Source organism: Ruditapes philippinarum, unplaced genomic scaffold (genome assembly GCF_026571515.1).
Source record: "Ruditapes philippinarum isolate M1 unplaced genomic scaffold, ASM2657151v2 ctg861_1_1_1_1, whole genome shotgun sequence".
Lineage (NCBI taxonomy): Eukaryota > Metazoa > Mollusca > Bivalvia > Venerida > Veneridae > Ruditapes > Ruditapes philippinarum.
The window spans coordinates 126302-147706 of record NW_026854651.1 but is presented as its reverse complement, the minus strand read 5'-3'; the positions used below and the strand labels follow the sequence as shown (position 1 = coordinate 147706).

Genomic DNA, 21405 nt, shown 5'->3' with positions numbered 1-21405 from the left:
TATGCAAAAGTATCCCTTATTTTGTTAGAAATGTGTTGATAAATACTGCAAGTCAGTTTTAATCGACATATCATGTAAAATATAACGTGTATGTTCAATCCTTAACTTTTCTTAAAATCGTACAATTTTCTCAAATTTCATTTTCTTGAAATATTTTTTCTCATCTGGACACATGCAGCTTGAATAATAGTTGACAATAGAAATGAGGCTTGTAATATAGAATTATATCTTAGAATGCAATCAAAATATAAAAGTATCTATAAAAAACAATCGACAGCGCTATTTTTCATTGGGAAAAATATTTTCCCGGGTTTTACATTTACAGTTTGTTTTCTTTTCAAATGTTCTAATTGGTTTTTACAGCTGTGTACTCGTCAAGTAGGATTCTTCAGAATGTATAATAACCTCATTATCTGACTACACAAACTTTCCCATTGTCAACACAAATGAGGACTTTTAAGTGTCTATAGATTTATTTTCTCTTGAAGCATTTTACACGCCGCTTTTCAACTTGCATTAAAAGTTCCTTGATAACCGCCGTAAAAATACACGAGCGGATGTTTTGAATTTACAGTTTAAGCAATTCCATGTTTTAATTAAATTCTTGCTTAAGCGGGAGCTTATTTTCCACTACCGCACATGAACAGGCTCAATCAAACCGAGCCTGCAATATTTCAAATTTTGCCATTTTCGAACTTCCATTTTAGTAAATAATGTCTCAAAATCATTTAACAACATCCATTGAGGATTTTTAAGGGCCTTTCCGTATTATTTATACCATTACAATCATTATCTTCAGGTATTTTGGTTACGAATTTCGTGGGCAACGCCAATCTGTCAAGGTACTGAAGGTTTTACTTGAATCTTGATGCATGTTGTCGTGGTAATAATTAAGAGGTTAATATCCAAGGACCATAACTCTGACATTGTGACCGATAAATAACCCTTTCTGAACTTGGAAATTTCTTACGTAACATCAATGTACAGACAAACTGAAGGTATTTACTTGGAGCCATATATATGCATTCGGAACCAAGATTGAGGGTTGTCATGTAACTGAGACCGACGAATCTGAAATAGACTTAGACTGTATATAGCCCTTTGTAAAGTTCTTCTTGGTTACAGTTTTGCGAACAATTTCTATCTATCTATCTCCTATTAATGGCAAACCCCTCGCGGGGATGTAGACATTTATATCTAAATTTTAACATGCAAGATCAGTTTTCAAAACGACTGAAGGTATTCACTTTATACGTAATACATGTCTTGGGATCATAAATGGAGGACACGATCCAAGGCCCATATTTAAACTCTGACATGGAATTTTACAGATTATGGCCCTTTGAAAGACATGTCATCGTGACCATATTTAGAAGTCATTTTCCAAAACCCTTACCTCATGGATTTTGGACACGGATTTTGACAGATTATGACCCTTTGTGACAGCGTTCACACAATTCCCTTTTCTGACCTGTCGCACCCAGTGTTGAATAACCCAGTGCTTTCAGCACTTTGATTTTCCTGTTCTGTCAATTGGCGGTAGAAAAATGGTGCATGACTCCGTCGTAAAATGTGTGTTATAATCTAAATATATCTGACCTGGTATTGATAGGAAAAAACTAGCTCGAAAAGTAAATTTGGAGCTATACACGCGTCAACGTTTGTCTAAAATTTCATTAATGTCCTTGTGTATTGTAGGAGATGATACTGCCTATGGCAGCTTCAACAGTTTCCCTTTGACTCGTCAGATTTTATTCAAAGTGTGTTAGGTAATTGCAATGGCAGCAAATGGCGTTTTAAAGTCGAGTGTTGGTTCAAGTAACTGTATTTTCAACAGCATTGAAAATAAAATGTAGCTTTACAACTTAAAATAGAAAATTAAACATAATATATATTTAAAAATAAAATGATAAAACATATTTGAACAAAATTTTTAATAAAATATAAATGATAAAATCGGTGTATTATAAGGCAAACAATTAAATACATAAATAAAACGAACAATAGCAAAACATAATCAGTATGCAGTCTATTTTTTCGTCTCTTTAATAAAAAAATATGTTTTAAAAATAAACTTTGTAATTCAACTTCTTCTGTCTGTTAAATCAAAATTGTATCATAGTTTAGGGACCTTTCTGTTCAAAATGTGTCAGAGTTAAATCGTATACATATACATGCGCAGTGCGTTAACTGGAGTGCAGGTATTAGTTACCCGCCCTCCAGAGCATGCCCATTGATTGGCTCATTTTTTGCTGGGGTTTACTTATTGTGACGGAAGAGAAAGAGGAAGCGACAGAAATATCGTATTTAGACACTCGTTCATCGGTTACTTTTTCCCGGGGTTTCATATTGTGACAACGGGGAACGTGTCTTAATGTTTGACTATGATACAAAAGAAACACTCGGCAATCTGATTAATACTCGGGGGCTACGCCCACTCGTACAAATCAGATAGCCTCGTGTTTCGATGCTCTTTCTTTTACATATAAAATCTACATTCAATTATATTAACAACATTCTTTGAATATTTTCAATCGGGTTAAGAATATTAAATTTTACTCTCTATTATAAATTCGTAAATGTTTAAAGCAGCATGTCTCCAGATCCATGCTAATTTTCATAAAAAAGATAAATGAAAAAAATATGCATTTAAAAGTAAAATATTGTAAAGGTAACAAAGAAAGTAATTTACGATCAATCAATGTTAATTACCAAAAATAGGTCAAAATATAGAAAAATAGATCTTAATGCATTAGAAAAGCAGCAGATATATGGTTATATAAAAAATATATTCTTGTACTGCGAATTTTGTAATGAATCGCACATAGCATGTTCATTTTCTCTTAAATCTTGAATCTTTTTACTTTAAGATAATTTCTCAAAATCTTAGTAGTACATTTTTCTCAATATTGAATTTCTTGAAATATTTAGGCTCATCTGGAAGCATGCAGCTTTAAGTGTCTTTATCCTTAAAAAGGATCGGTGAATGTAAAGCTGAGTGACTCAAATACATGTATTTGACATTGAACAATGACCTTTGCCGATCAAAAATATGGCATTAATCAGATAATTCTTTGAACCGAGTACCAGTCAAGATCTATTCAAAAGATATATACATGTATTAGACACGAATCTTGCAAGCTGATATTTAAACAGACGGAAAGTCGGACGGTAAGTCTGACAGACGGACATACGGATATAGCATTAAACATCCTTTCGATCGTATAAATATCTGTCTTTGGGACCAACTTTTCACGTGATTTAAATTCAAGATACTCCAACTTTTGTTACAATAAATAATGAATCAGTTTTTTTTTTACCTTCTAAGAGCGGAGAGGCGATGCACGGCAGTTGTTGAGTGCTAATATACATAATATTAACCAGGTCGCTTGCTGAGGTGTTAGCACAAAATCATTAAAGTTCAATAATTATTTCATTATACTAGTGGATACCGTAAAAAGTTGCGTTTCTTTTTCTTTTTCTTCTCATTGGTATACAAAGGAAATTTGATATTTTAAAATGTAAATTTCGAACGAAAACACCGTCGCCAATAAAGAGGTTAAGGACATGTGATACTATGTTTGTGTACTACTTTTGAATGATAAAGTACAAAGGTAAAGCGAATTTAGGTGAACCATTGTGGTTTAAACCGCCATTTGTTGCATGCTTATCATATTTCAGGCACGGATCAACCGGATGGGGGCGGGGCTTAAGGAACTGAATCCCCATTCCCGTAGTCCTTGTCTATTTTTTTAAGGGACTTCAAGATTCAAATGTCAGCAAAACTGGCTAAAGATAAATGTACGTCACTATATCGTCGTTTATTGAAGCCTTAATTAAATTTCAAAAAAAGAAGCAAAATAATATTAATTTTAACCAGTAACATTTTAAAATAATTTCTTTTACAAGGATTAAATGCAAGATGCTTGTTCATACGTGTTTACAAACCATACTTTTATAATTATAGATGTCATTCAAATTTGGTAGAATTGGTGTGCCGGATATACTTTACTGTATTATATAGTAAAATTGAGAAATGGTGATTGAACAAGTCCTGTACGTCATTCTAGACTTTCTTACATGAGAAAAATGTATTCATATTTATTTAAGATACAATATACTGTACAACAATACGTAAGGAAGTAAATAGGCGATATTTGTGCACATAAAACCAGTACACTGGAACAAATAGTAAATCTGTATGACTACAAATGTAAATAATTTGGAGTATGGAGCAGGTATATAAAATATCATTTAAATTTGTCACATGCGATTTTTATGATTGCTCGCCTGTCAATTTTTCCGGTATTAGTCTCTGGAAGTTTATCTATGAACATGTAGAACTTTGGAAGAACAGTGAAAAGCCCTGGTTTATCAGCATGGAAGTCCTCGCAAACTTTTCGCAGCATCTCTTCAGTAAGATCACTTCCGGGTTTCCTCACTACGCATGCGCACACGACCTGGTAGTAAATGGCGTCTGGTACAGGAACGATGACAGCTGTTTCAACACCTGGAAATGTCTTTATAACTTGCTCTAATATTTCAGGGGCAACGTTGAGTCCCCCAGATATGATCATGTTCGATTTTCGTCCCTCTACGAAAAATAGTCCGTTCTCGGTAATTCGTCCAATATCATCCGATTTATACCAACCGTCCGGTGTCATGACAGCTTTTGTTTTCTCTGGGTCATTCAAATACCCCTTAAACATACCTGGAGTTTTAACATATATCTCTCCGCGTGTGTTTACTGGTAACGTCTGGCCATTTTCGTCAACAATTTTCATTTCAAGTCCTTTCAGTTTTAAGGCCGTGCCACACGCATATTCTGTTAAGTCTGTCTCATTTTCAACCAAAAACTGGGTAAGGAATACCACTTCAGACGACCCATAAATGCAGCAAAGAAACTTGCCAGCTTTTCCAATGCAGCTTGCTAGACATTTTGTCATTGGCTGACCTCCAGTCAATATTCCCTTTATTGGCCAATCGGAAGGCAGATCATCCTAGTTAAAAATAGAACATAACACATGTACGGATATAACAATAAGGGTTATAAATGAAGTATATGCTCGCCCATATATGGTCTCTTTCCGGTGGCGAGGGTAAACAAACGCAAACACACACACACATTCTTTGAACAAATTTAATTTGTATTTCAAAACTCGCTTTGATATTTTTCACAATATTTGAAAAAAAATAGTAATTATAAAAATTCTGCATCTAAATCATAACAAAAGGCTGTAATTAATACATGTAATAAGATGTTTACCTGTGATCTTTTTAGCTCCGCCATTAGTGGTGGTAAACCAACAGTTAAAGTGCATCTCTCTTTTAGTATAACATCCTTCATAAAAGCGACTCGATTTTTCGGTGCATCACAAAATCCTGATACTGTTACTCGTGTTTGACCGGTCATAACTGAGAACGGATATCCTCCGATCCAAATAAATGGTCTATCATTGAATATTTTGTGATTTGAATCAAAGGCTATGAGATTCGTGCCACTTGCAGATAACAGAGTCCCGTGTGTATGTACAACAAGCTTCGGTATTCCCGTACTCCCGGACGTTTGTAGGAATGTCGCAACATCATCTGATTCTATATTAGCAAAATTTACATCAATCGATGTATCATCAAGAAACGAACCTCTGAAGTCTCTAACGTCGCCAGACGCATTTTCAAAACCAACACCGAGTAGATATCGAAGATAAGGTAATTTTGTCGATTTCACTGCGCCTGTGACATCGTGGTATTCGAGTAGCTTTTGCAAAATGTTCCAATTAACGTTGTCAAATCCAGGGTCCATTATCAACAGCGAGCAGCATTGTAGTTTTTCCATGGTCGCTACTAGGTCGCTTCCATCTGAGTATGTAAATGTGATACTCATCGGAATGGCGCCTGCAATCATAGATCCGAATGTGGCATACAGCCATTCAGGACACGAACGAAGGTTTGCTGCAACTATTTCCTTTCTTTTTACACCGAGCCGTAAAATTGCTCTTGCCGCTGCACACGATCTCTCGTACAGAGCTTGCCATGTTACACTTTGCCTGTCTCCATCTGTTGAGACGAAAATGAAAGCGTCTATGTCCGATTTCGTAGAAGAATATTCTTTAATGCATTCAATTATGTTTTTAAAACGTACTTCTTTGTCGTTATCTTCAACCCTTACATAACTTGTTTCGTAAATGCGAGCCATTCTCAATTCGTCTTTTTTGCAATGCTTACTGAAAAGAATGTATTAGAAAATAATCTTCTTTTTTAAACTCACACTATTTAAAGATCGTTGGCCGTGACGATTGTTGCTCTTTATCATTTAAAAAATGTATGGTCGTATGAATACATTAGGCCAGCAAAAATTGATATTGAGTTGTCATGCTATAAAAACTGAAGAAGCAGGAATGAAACCGCAAATAGTTTACCTTTTTTTCAAATTACCTTTTGGACCTTCCAGAGTAGAGACATCCGACTTTTTTATGCAAAAACGCAAGAAATATTTGTTGGCTAATTGAAATCTGGTTATTGTTTGTTTTAACCTAATGATAAAGTAGGTTTCGTAAATTTAAATCTGCAACATTTCGGCCCCTTTCCGCCAAACTTCGGTAAATAATTATGAATAATCGGTGGGTGGTCCAAACGAAACCTTTCTTTTGTTTAAAGATTGTTTAAAAACGTTAAATATGCTGATATTTTTATGATTCTATATCTTTTTAGAAACATAACTTGATAAAAATGTATTTGCTTTAACGTTTGTTGTTATTCAAATGAAAGTTTACATTTAAAACCAATATTTACGTTTAACTGTGAATTGAAATGGAACATATTGCGCAGCATTAAGTGCCTTTCCTTTTGTCACTGTTTATGGTATTAGACCCATAAATGAAATTTTTAGTAACTCTTTACAAAGGCAAAGATGGAAAATTTAAACAAGTGGTGATATTTTTCTCAAATTTGGCATGATAAAAGAGAAGCGTGATTGAAAAATCATGATTTATATAAAATGTAATCATCTTACTGGGTGAGTTATCTGCCCCTGATTATGAGTGTTTTATGCTTTTCGGGCAGTTTCGGGCAGATAATTCAAAATCAAGCATACCAATACTTTATTTTATTTTATTTAAAGTCAATAAATTGCTTTATTTTCAGTTTTTATGCAAAGGTTAAATAATTATATCAGAAATATAATTTGCTATGCTTCAATGTGTCAACATATTGCATTTTTCTTCAAATAAAAAGGGGCATAACTCAAAGAAAATGTACATCATTCACCATAAGTATCTGTAGAATAAAATCTGTCGCATACTATTTCAGCAATGTTTTTGCACTATGATAGAACATAAAAAAATCACAAAATCGGTTTTTGTGTTGCTTGCCACACTTTTGAGTTATCTACCCTTGCAAATGACTTTACAGTCAATTACTCACATTCAAGGGCAAATAACTCCAAAAAAGTAGGACGTTGACACCCAATTTTCTTTTCATCAATTTGTTTCTATCATAATTTTCTTAAATCATGCAACATTTAAGGAAATTCAAACCGCTAGTTTAAATTGTCATTCTTTGCCTTTGTAAAAGGTCAAATTATAGAAAATGTTAATAAATTCATATACAGTTATTAACGGGTCAATTCATTAAAATGATACCAATGAATACCGTAAATGTTACAATACAATAAATACAATTTCATATAGCAATGCAATGCATTGCAATACAATATTGTGCTGTTATTGTACATTCTTGAGTGCAATATTGAATTATATTGGATGAGTATCCAGCTGTCAATCCTATATTGGAAGAGGCGCTATCCGAGTCTGGTCTAGACTTTACAGCTGTGTATGAGCCCATTAGTCAGGATTGTTCTCAACAATCTATATTGACTGGTTTCATTTCACACCACCATTTGATTAACATTTTTGAAAGAACCTTAATTTTACTTCAAATACAATATATATTTGATATGAATTTTTGGACTCGAGGTAAGATTGAGCACGATATACATATGATATACATTTATGGACTCTGAAAAATGAAAAAGAGTCTATATGGGATATGCATTTGATATACTTGTTTCGACTCTGGAAATGGAAAAAAGGATAAATTGGTGAGATTTGATACAATAATGATTTCTGTATGAAAATCACGTGGTTCCAATACTGGAGGTTCATTGGTTGAGGAATACAATACAATGCAATACACAATACAATACAATACAACCATACAATAAATACAATACAATACAAATTATATGAATGTCAGTGAATGCAATGAAAACAAAACAAAACGAAACATATCACAAATTACACATGACTAAGATTGTTATTATATTTTTTATCATCAACCAAATTTAACATCTTTTAACGACTCGAACTGTATAAATCGTTTATCTAAACAATCAAACCGCATAAAAAGAAATACAAGGCCTCATATTGGATTTCATCGATTTTCAAGGATAGTCAGGGAAAAAGACCGCGCATTGACTGAAAAGTCATACTACAGATTCCGTTGAGTTTTTAGCTCCCTTGAATTTAGTAAACGAACGACATTAAGATATAGAGATTTAAAAAAATCACATGAGTTTATGGGGCAATATTTGTCAATTTATTGTATGTGCGGAAAGAGAAAATTTACAGCAACAATATTTATAAATGACTTTGATCTGCGATAACCCACGGGAATGAAAATGATCAAATATTCTACCCATTGTGTTACAAAATCATATAAAACAAAAATGTCTATATTTTGTGACGGTGACATCTTATGCAGTTCATGTGATATGAAGCATTTGAGCCGCGTCACGACAAAACCAACATAGTGTGTTGGCGACCAGCATGGATCCGGCCAGCCTGCGCATCTGCGCAGTCTGATCAGGATCAATGCTGACCAACGCTTACCAACTCTATTACAAGTAGAGAAACTGATAGCGAACAGCATGGATCCTGATCAGACTGCGCGGATGCGCAATCCATGCTGGTCGCAAACCCATTATGTTGGTTTTGTCATGACGCGGCTCATTTATTTTTTTCTCACGTCACAAGATTGTTGCTAAACGTTATAAATAGTATCATTATCGCGAAGTAACGACTCATAAGATATCGCATTTACAACAAGAGCTGTCGGCTGGACAACGTGCTCGACTATGTTTGATAGTATACGAGAAGTATTACTTCGAAATTCATGAAAAAAATAACGAAAAAGTGACCTTGGACAGTGACCTGCAATTATAAAAATATGCTCTTAGTTTCTAGATCATAACTTTAACAGTTTATTTTTTTATTTATTTTTTTTTTATTATTTTTATTTATTTATTTTTTTTGGGGGGGGAGGGGGGGGTTGGGGGTGACAATGAATCGACCGTGTTGAATGGAGATGTCTAAGTTCACAAAGGGTCATGATTCAGTCAAAATCTATGTCGGTGTTGTACAACGGGCATTGGACAGTGACCTTAAGATTTTCAAACCACAATCATTATGTAGATGTACATAGCTTTTTTAAGTTGGCTTTTTTTAAATGAGCTGAGGTCAATGACCTTATGTCCTTACCATAAAATCGTGTAGTTATAAAAGTAGGATATAATATGTTTTTATGTCCACTTCTTTTGAATTGTATCGAAAAACATCTAAAAGTTGAAAGATCCATTTAAACCAAAGGTAATCGAACTAATGCCCAAGCTAATTTTAATTTCAAAATCGTTTACAATAAAAAAGCTACAACTCAATCCTCTGCTTTAAAAAAAAAAATAAAAAAAACTAAGACACAAAAAAACAAAAAGCACATACACACATACCGCGCAATAAGTACCGGAAACTATCCCCCGCAATGCCGCCATCCGCCATGTGGGCCGGCGGCAAATTATCGTGAAAGAATTATATAAAGTGACTATAAAGTTACTAACAAATGGGTGTTGTGATACAAAGTTGTACAAGAAGTTGGGCGCAAAACTGTAAGTGTTTTGATGACGCCCGGGTGAGTGGAATACCTACTCTTCAGCTTAAATGTATTTATTTATGAGAAAAATAAAGTCTTTACAAATTAGTTTTCTTCAATAGAAATATATACATGTATTTACAATAGCTCCAGTTATGAATATACCCAGTTGCAAAGAAAATTACTTTGAAATTCTAATCTTACTTGTGTAAAATGCTGGCAAATTTGGTATGTATTGATAACAAAACGGTTTATTTTGTATTGAAATCAGAATAAACAGCGGAGTGGGGAACTTGTGTGACAGTTAATAAATATCTGGGGAGTCCATCTCGTATGAGACTACCTAGAACTGACGTAACGTCACATGGGTTTGAATGATGTTCCAAAGGCACACACGCATTTCAATAAAGCTCAATTTTGCAACTCGTATTTATATCGATTTACAGATAACCAAAAATCAGATAATTATCAAAACTCTTATATATTAATGTAAAAATCGTGTATGCAAATTTTGATACAAAACAAGCCAAATTCAAAATTTTCTTAAATAAGTATACAAAATTTCCGTGTTACCATGTGCACACTTTCTTTTGCAAAAGCAGTGAGTAATCGATACATGTGACAATTGGTTGTTTACCGCCTGTCGGCAGCGATGATTTATCTATTCAACAAATATATATTGATAGAGTATGGCTTCTAAAAGTTATGTTATTTCGGTCTTGACTGTTAAGTAAAATGTATTCAGTATCCACTCTTGGGTTTTTAGGAATTATACAGGTATACCCCAATTATAACAAGGCCTGTCCGCACACGCACACCTACGCTCCACCAGAGTAGCTAGAAAAGGGTGAATAATTCTGCAAAACTGTTTGGCAGGCAAACATGCCCTTGATAGCGGGCAAATAAGAATATATTTTGGGGGTTTTGAAAACAAGAAAGTTAAAACAAGGAAACTATTATGAAAAATTGACATTGTTTTGGAATGCAATCCAATTTTAATGGTGATCAAAATTTAAAGTTCAAATATTTTGTTTTTCGTTTTTGAGAAATATAACTTAACTTAAAGGGTCCCATTGTCATAAAATACGCCCAGAGTGTCCTGTATTTTGCACATGCGCAGATATGCTGAGGATAATAGTTTCTCATGACCTCTAGTTTTGACCTTGAATTTTGACCCACAGACCTAGTTCAAGCACAATACGTCGAATTCAAACTTCAATACCTCCATGCATGTAAAGACAAATGTGGAAAAGCCTCTGCTCACAACGGTGTAACATTTTTTCTCATCTTTTTTGTTTATCAAACTACATGTACAATGTTTATCAACCAATCTCGACAATTGCAGGTTTCCATATCAATACTAGAATACATCATTAGTTATAAAGATTTTTCACAGGCCCTATATAAACTGTTGTTTGGAAATAAAACGCGAACTGCTTTATATAAAACTGTATAAACGTCACGATTATCCAATGAAAAGCGACGTTACAAACATGCAGTTTTATAAAAATCCATATAGGGTATCAAAAAACAAAAACAACAATTATTTTTCATTCACATACTTTATTCATATGCAAAGGTTGCACAAATGAAACATTTTAGGGTATTTTTTTGAAAGCCCCTTGTTCAATGTGATATGAAATATAATTATAAACAAATTGCAACAACAAAATACAAAAAAATAAATAATTCTGGTACAACAGAACCACGTTCATGACATCTTGGCAAAATTACAATAAATAACCAGAACTAAAATGATGATCTTGAAAAAAATGATAAAAACATATTTATAAATATTTACATGGTGTATCAAGATAGATGGAATGCAGATTCTATACTAATCACACCAGTTTTTAAAATGTCATCAATAATGAGTCACTTTTGATGAGATCATAATTCAGTTATGACATAACTCTCCTGAAATCTTTCTCGTTTAAAATCACTATTAAATTGTTTAAAGGGACTCGACCGAGGTCAAAAAAAGCCTAAATAAATACAAATTTGAAATTTTTAAATAGATCAAGTGAAGCATTTAATTTGGAAAATTCTAAAAAGAAATATGCTTAGAATTAAATTCAATATCAACATTTTGTGCAGGACTTGATTGAAAAGTGTTGATTTATATTTGTGCATCATTTTGCACAATTAAAAGATGATTCTGAAAAAACTGGGTGAGCAAATGATCCTTACACTTGCACACAAGTTATTGGTGAAACCTACATCAAATGGTACACAATACTTGGAAAAAAAAAAATCTAATTCTCTTATGTCATAAACCTCAGTGGAGTCCCTTTAACATTAAATTTAAATAGTGGACTCGCCCTATTCTAAAATTATACATGTTTACATTACATAAAAATTAACCCTTAATCTGCTGAATTTCTTAAATAGACTTGTCCACCTTCCATTTATAGAACTGTCCATTATCACTTTGGGGATATAAAATTATAAGATAATAAAATTTGAAGTTTTTCAGCATCTTACAGGTTTAACAATACTGATATGTTTCTTATGATGAAAGGTACTGGCCACAACAATATATAAATATACCACCATTTTTTCTGATTTCTGACTTAACAGACAAACTTTTTTAAATACTGTAGGAAAATAACTGAAATTTTTTATCTTTAGTAAAAAAGCACCCCAAACTTTCCCTTTTACATTGCAATATTTTAAAATATCCAACAAATACATAAAATCAACAACTTAAAAAAAAAAAAATCTGGAAGTATATCCAAATCCCCATTAGTTAAAGATTATTTTATAAAGTGCTATAACAAGCATTGCTAAATTCTAAATTCTTTAAATGAACATTCCAATTTCCAAAGGAACAAATCGAGATAAAAATCATATACATGTGGTTCATACACTAATAATACCAATACCAGGTTAAATGACATTTGAGCCGCGTCATGACAAAACCAACATTGTGCGTTTGCGACCAGCATGGATCAAGACTAGCCTTGCGCATCCGCGCAGTCTGATCAGGATCCATGCTGTTCGCTGTCAGTTTCTCCACTTGTTATAGAGTTGGTTAGCGAACAGGATGGATCCTGATCAGATGTGTGGATGCGCAGGCTGGTCTGGATCCATGCTGGTCGCAAACCCATTATGTTGGTTTTGTTGTGATGCGGCTCATTTGTGCATTTAATTATTGTTAAAAACCCGTTTAGTTACATAAGAATTAAAGGCCCATTATGCCTCAGATATACTTTTAATCTTTTTTCTAAAAAGCTAAAAAAAAAAATAATTTTTGACCCGTTATAGTTTCCAACAAGAGCTGTCAGGCAAAAGTGACAACTGCCCCCCAAAAGGTTTCATAAGTATTGTAGAAAGGTTTTATGAAAAGAAGAGAAAAAAAGTTGCTTAATATTGTTCATAGCAAACCACATAACAAAATTATTTTCAAAAGGCGGTATATAGCCTGCCCATACATATAATTTAACCTATCATGCTGGGGACATAATTTGAACTTATTTCTCTGGTGTAACAAATCACGCAAGCATTTCAAGGTTGGGGACAGCCTTAAGTTTTCATGAATAAGAGCAATGAGCCTATAATTTCCTGTACAAAGCCCGAACAGAACAGTTTGATCTGTGAAGTAGTTGTTAACTTGAAGATATCTTCTGCATTTCATGTTTCCTGTTCCATGTTTTTTGTTGTTGTTTTTTTTCACAAGTGACTAAATAGTGTGACAATTTCCTGTGAAAATGAGCACCTTCAAACTGTGTAACCATGACCTTGGAGATAGGGACATGGGCCTAGGGCACAACAAAATGTCTTGATGTGGTAGACATTTAAGCCATGTTATTTTAAAATCCTTCAATGCATGATAAAGTTACAGTCCGGACATGAATGTCTACCTCCAATCTCTAAGTGTGACCTTGACCTTTTAGGAAGTGACATGGGCCTTAACCATGACACATCGTCTTGGTGTGGTAGACATTTGTACCATGTTATTTTGAAATCATTCAAAGCATAACAAAGTTACACTACATATTTGAATGTGTCACTTCAAATTCTTCTTTTGAGAATAAGTACATGTACCTTCAAACAAGCGCGACCTTGACCTTGGAGGTAGGAACATGAGTCTGGAGTGACACATAATTGATTTGGTAGACATATATGCTAGGTTATTTAAAAATCCTTCTATGCATAGTCTGGACACAATTGTGTGAACTCTAATTGTGAGAATTAAAACCCGCAAACTTTAAGTATGACCTTGACCTTTAAGGTATGACATGGGTATAAGACGTGACACATCATCATGATGTAATAGACATTTGTGCATCCTTCAATGCATGACAAAGCTACAGTCCACACACGAATATTGTGTAAGTTGGGACGGATAGACAGACAGATGTTGCGATTTTCATATGCTGCCCTTTGGGGGTTAACTTACTGGCCAATTACATGCACCATCTTTGCTCCTATTGCTTTTTAGCAATTCATAAAGTTATACTGATTTGGTATTTTGTGTGGAAGTCAAAATACTTCTTTGTTTACATTTTAATACTTTTATGACAAATAATGTTATGTTCAGCACTACTTTCTTTAGGTTATAAGCATTACAAAACTTGTGCCTGCCCTTTCTAAAGAAATAAAAGTTATTTGTTTCTGAGACATAACGTGCCATTTATAATTATAATAATTTTGAAATTCCAATACAATTTTTAGTACATTAGAATTAGCTATTAGTTTAATCTTCAGTCTGCTTGGAAAGACTCAAATTACCGGTGCAACCAGTGCAGACCATGATCAGCCAGCATCTCTGTGCCATCAGTTGTGGTCTGCACTGTTCACTATTCAGTCTGTACATATTTTGAACTTTTCCCCTAAAAATGATGAATGATTTTTTTGAAAGATCAACTGAAAGATGGACAAGTCCATTTAAATTGCGTAATTCTATGTATCAGTTATCTTCAGTTTACAAAATTTTTGTTTAAAATTATAAAAAAAAAAAATCTTAAATGTATATATGAAAGCAATATATTGATATATTTCCTTATGAGCAAATGGCACGTCATATGCAAAATCATCGCTAAACAATTAAAATTCTACTTAAAATAGCAGTACAATATTTGTTTCGGAACAATTTATTAAGTTAATGTACAGAAATGTGTGTTAAATCACAGAAAAATTCTCCATTTTAACTCCTTCAATAATCAACCATAAGATTATGGAAATGACATAACGTTTTTCATTTTGCAAAAAAATGTCATTAGAATATAGCTGTATACCCTTAATTTAGCATGGTAAGACTTAAAATAAGAATTAAACCACATAATAAGAAATTATTTAATATATAGAATACATGTATTTATAAAACTCACCACTTTTGTAACATAATTAATTCATTAAATATTCAGCCTTTGGGTATATTGCTCAATGCAATCAGTGGGAAAGTTTGAAATATAAATTTTGACCTTAATCCTATTCTATTTGAACATAGCACCTGGGCTTTAAACTTGGGTAGTTTATTTTCATAATATCAAAGACTAATCACATTCACTTCCAGCAGAATAAAAGTCAAATAGCAAATATACACAAAATACTGAAAACATGTACTGGAATCTTTCAAATTATATAACTGAATGGTGAAGTGCTTGCTTTGATAGAAAACAAATGAAAAATATAACAAATGAAAAATACGACATTTTTCAGCATGATCAAAGGTCACTGAGCACATTGTTTGTCTATCATTATGCCATTAAAACCTGGTTTTCAATGAGAAGTAACAATTTCTTTTACAAAATACCTGTTATTATAATAATATGAATACATAAGCACCATTTTAACAAGTATTCTATGGAAGAAAACTTACGCATTTGTTAATTTATTAATAAATTATTAAGTTATAGAGTTACTCCCCTTTAAGAAAATTAGATAAAAATTTAATAAATCAGATTCACAACCATTTGTTATCATTATTAATTGAATTGAGCAAACTATTTCACTGCTAGAGTTTTAATTGTATAATATAAGACATTGCTTTGGACATTTCTATTAATTACAGAAATTTACTATTTTAAGTTGTTTTTTTTCACTTCATGTATAAAAAAATTTCATATGAAAGAAAATGAACACAGTTAATCTAAAATGATTTTTTTCCCCAACTTGAAAGGCAAAATAAATAAAATACCATAAAAAGAAAACAAGTTAATCAAATTATTTCAAATTCCAATAATGTGTATATCGGTTTAGTTGTCAAATCGATAATACTGTTAGTGGGACAAGTGTTCACATAGATCTTATACGCAGCGAAAGACTTAAAAATATTTAATAATTAACTACATAAATCAGTATTATACAATGTTAAAAAATACAATAATCCACTGAAAAAAGTAAGGCATTGTCACATGTTCCACACATGTTGAACACAAATAAAAGAATTTTTTATAAGCATTATCAAATCTAAGTACAAAATTCATGAAAAAATATATATAGCAAAAGTATGCAAAAAACCCCTCTGGAGACAACTTTGTTCAAAACATAGAGAGTTTTAGACTATGCCAGATTTACTCAATCGAATGGGGATAAATATTTCCTAATTATTCACATTCATACCATCAACACTTTCAACCAAGGCTGGTTCCGACTGGTCCATATTCGTCTCTCCGTTTGACATAATAGAAACAAGTTCTAAATTACCCTGACCAAGTTCCTCCATAAGTGCGTTCAGCTGAGCTCGCACCATATCTGGTTCGTCTAAATATTCCAATTGAGTTAAATCACTCCTTAGCACAGATTCTTTATCTTTGGGTTCAATTGTATAATTCATCTCAACTTCTTCATTAAATTCTACATCTAGTAACCATGGCACATTGTCTTTATGTAAATGTGGAAAACAAATATCGAGAGATGCAAATAACCTATCAAAAATATCCTCTGAACATTTGTTTTTGGATTCCGACTCCGATTCCGATGATAATAATTGTTTATCACTTGAACTAGAGTCAGATTTTTTCGACATCGCATCGCCGTCAGATTCTTTAAGAGAACTACCATTTTCGTTATTACTTCGTTGATCACTAGGAGTTACGTCACTACTATTCAGTGAATTTATAGAAGATGAGCTCATATCGCACCGAATGTCCGCCTCACCAGAGTCACTCTTACTACTACAGCTTTTTGACTCATTAATGTTTTCTAAAGTGTCCGTTTCTTGCACCTCGATTTGGGGCTGGACGGACACCCCTGTATCAGAGTCTACTTCCATCTTACACATGTCTTCTTCTGTTTGAACGGCTGCATTTTGAAGAATACTTTGCTGTGATGGTTTCTTAATGCGCTTTTCCTTTTTCTTACTGTGTTTCCGTAACCGCTTCAGCGCGTCCGATATCCCATGATCCTCTGGAAAGTTTTTACAGCAAGTGTCTCTGACGCACGAACACATTACACTTTGAGATACCTCGTCATCAAACGCCAAACAGTCATATTCCTGATCCTGAAAACATACAAACATATGTAATCAAAATAAGAGGAAAATGGAGCTAGTTGACGTTATTTATTCTCAACAGGTTCTGGTTCTATCAACCCTTCGATATCAAATATCATACTTGTATGGGTGCAAGTTGAAAATATCAGAAAACCTGAAAAACCTGAATTTAGCATAATTATAACTGGTATAAAGCAAAAGAGTGCTTTCAGGACAGACAAAAAAAACTGAACTTCAGGCTAATACTTGATTACTTGTACTCGTGTACAAACTAATTATAGTCATTTTGTATTGCGAAGCATTTACCATAAATACTTACCTCTTTTCCAGCATGTAAATGCCATTTATTCAGAAAGGGCCTCGCACTGGATAAACAAGGCTACTGTAACTTACTGTTTTCGCAGGTAAGGTTCAAGTTAAAATATAAAGGCTCCAAAAAAAGTACAGTGATCATAGGTAGCAGGTGCTTGTTAAGTGCAAGACTTTTAGAACCGATTGAATTGTATATACCTGCAAGAAATGGTATAACCACTGTGCGCTATTACATTGACCTACCCTTAAAACATATGGCCTTTATACTTTAAAGTAAGGAAAAGAGAGAATTTGAGAAAATTCTAGACTGTTCCAAATTCAAAAGGTTTTTAATTTAATCATATGGGCACTACCACATTAAAGAGACATTTTGCCCACTTTTTCATTGTCATTTGAGCCGATTTGACCATATATTTCACCATTACTGGTGATTGACCAACAGTTGATACTGTAAAATGTTTTGGATAAAATATAAATCTGCCTAGAATATAACAAGAGGGCCATGATGGCCCAGATATCGCTCACCTGACTATAAAAACTGTCCATGATAAGAAACAAGTAATATTGTAAACTATTAACAAAAGCTAAAAAGATTGCCCCACTCTTTTTTATAATTTGAACTTGACAGGTAAATTCCAGAGGATATTTACAGAATTATTCTTTGGTCATGAGTTAATTATTCATGCAAAGTAAAATTGGAAGGAATTATTGACTTTAACCTGTTCACTCACTATATACCCTTAGATGAGCATTACCGTATAAGTACTTTTTTCTGCGGGAACTTTATTTCTGCTATTTCTGCGGTTTATAACGACACCGCAGATTTAAAAACCGCAGAAAATTAAGCCTTTTGCTATGTCTACATGTATGTCGGAATATGTCAAAACCTGTATTTTATAATTACATTACCATGTACCGTTATCAGCTTTTTTAGATGGGAAGTTTTCTTTATGTAACCGTCATGAATAAAATATTAGAAAAAAAGTTACTTTACTTTTTCTTTTTGTTTAAAAAAATATCATGTTTGTATTATTTTCGCTCATCCTAAGCTTGATTTATTTTAAAATAAAACTATTATAGTTTGACGGGTGCAATAAACATACCCTTTTGTATTTGTACAATATATTGTGTCTACGTGCGATTTTACCATAGTTTATTTTTCACACTTCATATTTATACACATGCAGTATTACAATTAATTGTTGTCATTGCACGTTGTTGTTTTTTTGTTTATTAACGTTTATATACCGATACATGGTGACTACGATGAACACACATTATAAATCGTCTGTATGTTTACCGGAAGTAATGTACACGTTACTTCAACAAATCTTGAAATGTTGTCTGTTTCTATCGGTAAATTTTGTAAAAATATCTTTATTAAAACGCAGAAATAAAAAACATCAATGCGAGAATGATGAAACCGCAGAAATAAGATACGCAGAAATTTAAAACCCCTTATTTTAACAAAATCGCAGAATATTGAGCCCGCAGAAATAAGTACTTATACGGTATGTCACTTTAATGAACAGTATTTGAACAGTGTAAGTAAATGTACTTACTCTTATAAAACCGGGAGAATGTTCTGTATTTAACAATAACTCTTCAAACTGACTCATCAACAAATCGGGCTGCGTAATCTTTTCCATATCTTCGCGGTCTTTTTTCAACTGACGCTTGTGCTTTGCTCGGTACATGTGGTAACGATTCTGCAAGCCGTCTGTGAAGCACAGATTCTGGAGCCACGGTGCCGGGTCCAATCCTTTCGTCGGGTTCATCTGCTGGGCCAAAGACTGCATGACTAGCTGATTGTATGCCTGTAACATTGGATTCTATAATGGGGTAAGCATTATAAAACAGTACTTAATTATATAAATATTTCAGTCGCTAGTTTGGACTGAAAGTTTCCTACCTTGCTCAGTTCAATTTAATGAGCCAAAGAACATTTCTATAAACAAAGACGTAACCTTGAGTCCCTATAAGGAGTAGCTGGATATATCTCACCTGAAAGGACTAGCCCTTTTTCAAATTACTGTTTTTTTTGGGGTTTTTTTAGTACAGCTTTTTTATTTTACTGATTCAAACAATTATTATCAATTTTCAGAAGGCAGAACCTTATATTTACATTCTATTCATATTATACACAGGTCAGGAGTCAAACTGATTCCAAATGTATAGAACTTTCTGTATGTATATACTTGGGAGTAAATCATAACAGCTCTACTTTTATGTATCCTCAGAAGTAAAATATAACAACTCTATCTTATTGTATGATCAGGATAGATGTATAAACTTGGGGAGTAAAATATAATAGTTCTATTTTATTGTTTGATTATATATCTGTAAACATGGGAGTAAAATATACAGCTCTGTCATGAATTATAGATATACTTGGGAGTAGAATATTACTGTTTGAACATGTAATAAATATACAGCTCTGTTTAAATGAAGGATCATGATTCATGTACATACTAGGGAGTAAAATATAACAGCTCAATTCTATTTCACATTCATGTATATGTTGTTTGGCTACATACATGTATTAACATGGGTAAGGTTGCTAAAAGTGTTACATAAATTATAATCTCCCTCGAATTAAAGGTAACATTATGATACTTTGAGACTGTGTTGTTAAATGTGATACTTTTATTTCAAAGTCATTTAGTCCACAGCAATAATGATAAACTTAAAATATATGATATAAAAAATATTTAGAACAAAAAAAAATGACACTGAAAAGTAATTTGTCAATTATGAGTTAAATTAAGTAAACTAGTTTAAAAGATTCATAAAACGTTCAAAGATAATTTCTATACTTGGTGTGTTAAAAACATAAAAATGATGTCTTAGTTAAAAAAACTTTTCCCAGTGACCAAATACATCAATATATACATTATTCCAGCAATTAAACCGACACAAACAAACAAAAACAAACATGGTTATAAGACTTACTGATTTCATTTTATTCTCTGATGATTCCAGCAGATAGAACGTGGAACTGGTATCTTCGGTAGACGAAGATTCCGAGCTTGACTGCAGCTGACTCTTGGCCTTCTTCAGAAATAGAACGAAAAATTTTTAAATTATGATAGAAAAAATACAAAACTGAATTGAAAAAAATTATAATGTATATTACAATTAAACTGATGTCAATCCTGGTTAAAATGATGATTAAATTCCAATTTTGTTTAGAATAACATGAATAAATCACTGAAAAAATAATATTTTTTCATATCAGTGTCTCGAATACTAAAGTTATCTTGGTGCACTATTATATCTAAGGAACTGTTTACGTTCTGACTAAAAATTACTATTTTTCTTTAAAGATAACCATCCCCTAACCTTAAGTTCGGCTTTATATTTGCTTATTACACGTTATCTGGATGCACGTGAAAAATGCTGCGATACTGTAATGTGTCCGATGTTCACATGTTTACAACAGACAATTATCAAGTTGGGAGTGCACTATAAGGTCAGAAGAAGACTTACAAAAAACCAATGAAATGGTTTCAGTTGTTCTTGGTGGTAATTTTAAATTATTTATTTTTCAATTAATTTTTTTTATCAATTTATTTATTTTTTCTAAATTTTATCATAAAGGATTTATGATGAATTTTATTTAAAAAAAAGTTCTAATTCATTATTTTTTCTAAAATTTTATTATAAAGGAGTAATTTCCATAATGAATAAAAAATATACGGAAATTTGGATACAGAATTTTGGATCAGAGTTCG

At 32.8% G+C, this 21405-nt stretch overlaps 2 protein-coding genes across 6 annotated transcripts in view; both read right to left on the bottom strand.

Moving 5' to 3' along the window:
• Positions 1-4089: 4089 nt before the first annotated feature.
• Positions 4090-6261, bottom strand: LOC132740670 (putative acyl-CoA synthetase YngI). Its single transcript, XM_060728615.1, has 2 exons — positions 5267-6261; positions 4090-5000 (listed from the first exon to the last, which is right to left on the bottom strand). Exons 1-2 carry the CDS (start codon positions 6194-6196, stop codon positions 4251-4253), a joined length of 1680 nt encoding a protein of 559 aa, XP_060584598.1. The 5' UTR covers positions 6197-6261; the 3' UTR covers positions 4090-4250.
• Positions 6262-11464: 5203 nt separating this feature from the next.
• LOC132740680 (period circadian protein homolog 2-like) overlaps positions 11465-21405 on the bottom strand; it is a 53376-nt gene continuing 43435 nt past the window's right edge. For 3 of the 5 annotated variants that reach the window (XM_060728625.1, XM_060728628.1, XM_060728626.1), the window contains 3 exons: positions 20624-20725; positions 19234-19503; positions 11465-17368 (listed from right to left, as the gene is read on the bottom strand). In XM_060728625.1, the coding sequence (XP_060584608.1) occupies positions 16469-17368; positions 19234-19503; positions 20624-20725 (1272 nt within the window). In that variant the 3' untranslated portion in view covers positions 11465-16468. The remainder of the gene's footprint in view (positions 17369-19233; positions 19504-20623; positions 20726-21405) is intronic. The other 2 variants (XM_060728627.1, XM_060728629.1) reach the window with 1 other exon arrangement.

Excerpts from the sequence above, each read along its gene's own strand:
- LOC132740670 (XM_060728615.1), bottom strand. The coding sequence starts at position 6,196 with ATGGCTCGCATTTACGAAACAAGTTATGTAAGGGTTGAAGATAACGAC. Across the intron at positions 5,001-5,266 it reads CGGAGCTAAAAAGATCACAG|GATGATCTGCCTTCCGATTG; the intron begins GTAAACATCTTA and ends ATTTTTAACTAG.